At 31.8% G+C, this 5,405-nt stretch overlaps 1 protein-coding gene across 1 annotated transcript; it reads left to right on the top strand.

Annotated features, from left to right (window-relative positions):
* Positions 1 to 3,423: 3,423 nt before the first annotated feature.
* On the top strand, positions 3,424 to 4,395 carry LOC132183621 (cell number regulator 4-like). Its single transcript, XM_059596980.1, has 4 exons — positions 3,424 to 3,510; positions 3,639 to 3,710; positions 3,825 to 4,019; positions 4,325 to 4,395. The coding sequence occupies exons 1-4, from the start codon at positions 3,426 to 3,428 to the stop codon at positions 4,333 to 4,335; spliced, it is 363 nt and encodes a 120-aa protein (XP_059452963.1). The 5' UTR covers positions 3,424 to 3,425; the 3' UTR covers positions 4,336 to 4,395.
* The last annotated feature ends 1,010 nt before the right edge of the window (positions 4,396 to 5,405 follow it).

Genomic DNA, 5,405 nt, shown 5'->3' with positions numbered 1-5,405 from the left:
GACGATAGAAAATCAACAAGTGGGTATGAGTTTTTTTTTTTTTTTTTTTTTTGGAACAGTTGTTTCTTGGTTAATCAATAAACAAAATTGCGTTGCAAAATCCACTATGGAAGCTAAATATATATCATGCAGCACAGCGGTAAGTAATGCAGTGTGGATTAAACGTTTTGTGAATAGCTTAAATTTAGGTTTAAACAATAAATCAATCAATATATTTTGCAACAACAAGTCTGCCATCTCTTTAAAAAAAAGTAGAGCACAGAGCTCCAAAGGCAAACATATTGATGTACATTACCACTATATTCAAGATATAGTGGAAAGAGGAGAAATAAAAGTTGAATTCATTCCCTCAACAGAGATACTGATTGATCCTATGACCAAATGATTGTCTTTGGATTAATTCAAAGAACATGTTGCTACAATGGGATTAAGAAACGCCTAGGTGGTAGCTACATATATTACAGCACCAACGGAAGGATTCAGGGACACCTGAATGAACAATTCTATGCAATTCTGTCTAAATAAGGGGAATAATTGGTTCGGTCATAGATAGAAGACACTAATAAATACGGATATTACAATTCTCATAAATGTAAGGTTCATCGAGAGGCATTATGTTAAAGTGAGTAATATCTATGCTCTAAAAGTGTAAAAGATGCTGTAAACAAGAATTTTCACAAATAAAATGTTTATTGTCTTGTTACTATGCCATAAAAATGTGGTTAATTTGTTTTAAAGGAATGACTAGGAAGTTTAAGGTTGTTGGAATTATGCTAACTTGAGGAGGCTCAAGATTATTCCTCAAAATATTTTTCCGTTGTTTTCTATTTCGTCGAAATTTCAGACCACACAATATTGGACCACCATCATTTTCTTATCAAGAGATGAGAAAAATTCAAGAAAATTTTGTAGATACAATTGTTCGTGTCCATCAGTGAATGACGATAGATTGTGATAGAAAGATTTAATATTGATTAGGGCCCACGTAACTTGTGTTAATGACAGTCAAGTCACCTCTCGTCGTCTTGCCCCAGTCTTGGTCATTTCGAATAGGACATTCAACATTTGCATGCATGACGAGGTTCAAGTTCGTCTCATACATGTTTCATATTTCTATGTTTTGGGTTTTTTTTTTTTTTTTTGTTTTACCAATTTTATATTTTTATTTGAGGAAACTTTACAAGGGATGAACTGAGTTTTGAGAAGACCCTCCCAAATTTCAATTATTCTTAATTTTATCAGTCGAACTTTCAATTTGATGGAATTTACCTATTTCCGTTAATTTTTGCCGTTAAACCCTAATAGAAACCCCTAAAAAGACCAAATTACCCTTCGATGGTGACCAAACCGTGGGTCACCTAGTGATTTTTTTCTATATATAATAACTTTATTTAAAAAAAAAAATTTTGAAAATAAGGGTAAATTTGGAATTTAAAAAAATGTATAATATCACTTTTAATGTTTAAAAACTGACAGAGGGGTACATTGCATCAAATTGAAAGATCATGGACTAAAATTGATAACTTTTAAAATTTATGAGAGTCTTCTTAAAACGCATGATACTTCAAGACATTAAAACCTAATGATTAATAATAGAGGCGAAAGCAATTTTTTGCCAATTTATGGACCAAGTTGGGCTGGAAGAGTCCAAATAATCTTTCTTTAACTTTATTTTTTATTTAAAAGAAAAAATAGTATAATCTCATTATTTGGACTTCGATTGTTTCAGCTAACATGATCCACATGCATAATTGCATATATTTTAATCTTTTTCAGTTGAAAAAAAGTTAGTATAATCATTTATTTATTATTATTATTTATTTTTTGGGCCGGCTTACTACTTGTGTTTCCTTCATCAATTTGTTGCCTTTGGCCGTACTTGTCAAATTAACCCTTTTTTTTAAATAAAAAAAAATATATATATGATCATCAATTCACATGCACAAGTTCACAACCACATGTATTTAACATTAATTCTCCATTTTTCTCTTCTTCTTTTTTGCTTGTATTTTTTTATGGGTGGCATGGCTCGCTATGTACATCTAGAAGTTATATTAATTACCTTTACAAGTCGAAGGAATAACAAGTTGTCGTTGATGGGAATAGATATGTAACTTGTGCATATCACAAGTTAATCAAACGGACGGAACTCAAATAAGCTTTTGTAACAGTTGAAACAGATTGAAGTTAAATAGCTAGACTTTTGTAACACGTGAAACATAACGAAATGTAATAGACTTTGAACTTTGACATAGTCTTTTCATCCTCTAGAAACTAATATATATTTTGTTATTCAATTTTTTTTTCTTTAATTTTTATAGATTTATGTTTTCTTTCGATATATATATATAGCAAAGCTTCCCCCGAGGACCAAGACTTTTAATGAGAGGTTGGGAATTGGGATATGATTTTAGTGGTACAAATCAGTTTTAGGTAATTTAGTCACTTTTATATATATATATTTTGTTAGACGATTCATTCGTTTCAAGAAGTTAAGCATCTAGCTATATATATTGTTGACTTCTCAAAATAGCCCCACAACCAAGTGAAACAAAAGTGAAAAGTACGTTTTTATCTCATGTTCAATTCTTTTCTTTGCATAGAAAAACAGAGATGTGACTTTCTCTTCCAATTAAATGATGGTGTAAAAAAAATAATTACTTTTCGCTTTCAGTTTAAGAAAGCATAACTATACTGATTTTTAATTCATTTTCAAATAGTTTTGGCAACCTTTTATGTTGTATAGCTGAACTTGTTGCTTATTAGTTGTGTTAGTTATAATGTGAACACCGAGCTTATTCCCATTTTGGCAACAAAATATAGGATGAAAACTTCAAATTCAAATTTGATACTTAATAACTTTATTTCGCAAAAAGAGCGTATATAAGATGCAATTTAAGAAACGTGCTTTTGTTTTTTTTTTTATTATTTTGTTTTGTACTAATGCCTACATATTATCTTATTAATATATCAATCTTGATACATATTTATGAAGTTTAACAAATATATTTTTTGTTGCACACAAATTGTGTTATAAAAAGGTTCATAAAAAAAAACTTTGGCCCCTCCAAAGATTAAGTCGTGGTTCCGCCACTGGCTTAGGGAAAGCAACTCTTTGCCAATTTATGGATCAAATACTTTTGGATTTACTTTGTTATTCATTTGAATGAAAATCTGAATTTTTTATTTTTTATTTTTTTTTTAAAAAAAAAAACCAACACATGCACTTTTCATACGGTCCCCAAATCTTGGTAAGTGACTAATTAAATATTTGTACCACTAAAATTAATATAATATCCCAATCTCAAAGTTAGCTCTCATGAAGTCTTGGTCGTCGGGTGAAATTTTTGTATTTAAGAAGATGAAGCCACCATAGCTAGGGACTCTTGTGCAAACCAGCTGCTACTCTTGATCGGCCGAGCACCATGAACTCAAATTCCGACCAAAAATCACCTACTCCCGGCCAATGGTCAACCGGTCTATGTGGTTGCTTTGAAGATTGCGGGAATTGTAAGCCCTTTTAATTTCTTTGTTTATTTATTTATTTTTATAAGTAGTATCTTGTCATTATTTGGACTTCTACTTATATTGTAATCTTTTTTAGTTAATCATCATTATTATTATTATTATTTCTTAAGGCTGCCTTACCGCTTTTGCTCCCATCGTCACCTTTGGACGCACTGCTGAACTCCTGGATGAGGGTCGAACGTGTGAGTAAATTCTACTCATCTCGATTTTTATGTACAAACAATAATTTTATGCTGAATTTTTAAGTAATTAGAAATTAAATAAGTACGTAATTGGCTTCTTTATATTTTTTGCAGCTTGTTTTAACCCTGCCAGTTCGTTTTATTGCGGCGGTGCTTTTTTCTCATACAAATACCGAACCAAACTGAGAGCCTTGTATTCGTTGCCAGAAGAGCCGTGTGGGGATTTCTGTGTTCATTGTTGGTGCTCTAGTTGCGCTATTTGTCAAGAATACCGCGAACTCAAAAACCGTGGATTCGACCCTTCAAATGGTAAAACACCCTTGTCTAAATACACTTAAGCCCCTTGAACTTTTATTTATTTTTTAAAAAAGCTTTACAAATGGATAGATGTGACACTTAGATATATACATCAAACTATATATCATTTTGTGGCAAAAAAGTCACTCCGTCGACAATTAGAATTGATGAAAAAACCAAATTTGATCAAGTATAACACATGTCAATTTGTGGAGGGGTTTAAGTGTATTTAACCTTTTTTTTTTTTGTTAGAAAATAATTAGTTCTTTTTTTTCATTTTTTCTTTTCTTTTTGTGGCACTGGATGTGATATTACAGGTTGGGATTAGTTCAATGCTTCCAAAATGGAGGGTGCAACTGCTTCCAAGATAGATAGTGCAACCACAAAGCCTCCATCTGCTGCAACGGGCATGGCTCGTTAAGTAGGCGTACGTACGTAGAAGTAATCAAAATATTGTGGCTGCCAAGCGGAGTGATCCCAACCAATTAGAATCAATAATTATCTTGTATTGTTTTTTGTTTTATGTCTTCAACATATAATATTACCTTAATTTACAACTTTAAGGAATAATAATTGTTCGTTGAAAACCAATATGCGACTCATGAGCACAAGAAGTAGTAAATTGTTTACCTTGTTAGCAAATTCAAAAACTCATGGCCTATTTGGACAAGTTTTTAAAACTTCTTTTTACTCCTCAACTGCTGAAAACTCTTTTAAATACCGACCGATTAATCAAACCGATTTTCATATGTGGCTCCAACCACTAACACATTTTTTAAAATAAACTACAAAAGACATATCAACTAACAAAATGCAAGACATTTCTCAAGAAATAATTGATATCATACTTTTTCAAGTAGGAGATTGTTCGTGTAGAAGTTTTTTTAAGGTGCAAGCTAGGGTGCTGATTTTATTTTTATTTTTATTTTTTTTTTAAAAAAAGTTAGGAGCCATGTTGGAACGTACGGCCACTATCTTGTGACCCAAAGGTGGCCACCAAACAAATATAGGGGTTGCACGGTAGTCACCAATTAGATCCGATAAATCGACTTTGTTCATTAAGGCCGCTAGATCACCACCACGCGCGGTGGCTACTGCCATTGCAATTGCATTCTAACGTTTATTTATTTTTTATTTTATTTTATTTTTATGGCCGCTAGACCACCACCACGGTGGCTAATCCCATTGCAATTGCATTCTAGTGTTTATTTATTTTTTATTTAATACATGTGCTCCGTTGACTCTTTCTAACCATATTTCACCCCTCAATGAACTATCCAGAGTAAAATAAAGTCAACACTACAAAAAATTCAAAAAAATAATGATCCGTGAGAGATGATGTTTTAAGCCCAAAAAACATCACTATTAATTTAGTGACATTTGAATAGTGATTATTGG

The sequence above is a fragment of the Corylus avellana genome, chromosome ca6 (genome assembly GCF_901000735.1).
Source record: "Corylus avellana chromosome ca6, CavTom2PMs-1.0".
NCBI classification, from domain to species: Eukaryota; Viridiplantae; Streptophyta; class Magnoliopsida; order Fagales; family Betulaceae; genus Corylus; species Corylus avellana.
Note: the sequence above shows the minus strand (reverse complement) of the source record. Positions and strands in the feature narration are given on the sequence as shown.

Excerpts from the sequence above, each read along its gene's own strand:
- LOC132183621 (XM_059596980.1), top strand. The coding sequence starts at position 3,426 with ATGAACTCAAATTCCGACCAAAAATCACCTACTCCCGGCCAATGGTCA. Across the intron at positions 3,511-3,638 it reads CTTTGAAGATTGCGGGAATT|GCTGCCTTACCGCTTTTGCT; the intron begins GTAAGCCCTTTT and ends TTATTTCTTAAG. Across the intron at positions 3,711-3,824 it reads CCTGGATGAGGGTCGAACGT|CTTGTTTTAACCCTGCCAGT; the intron begins GTGAGTAAATTC and ends TATTTTTTGCAG.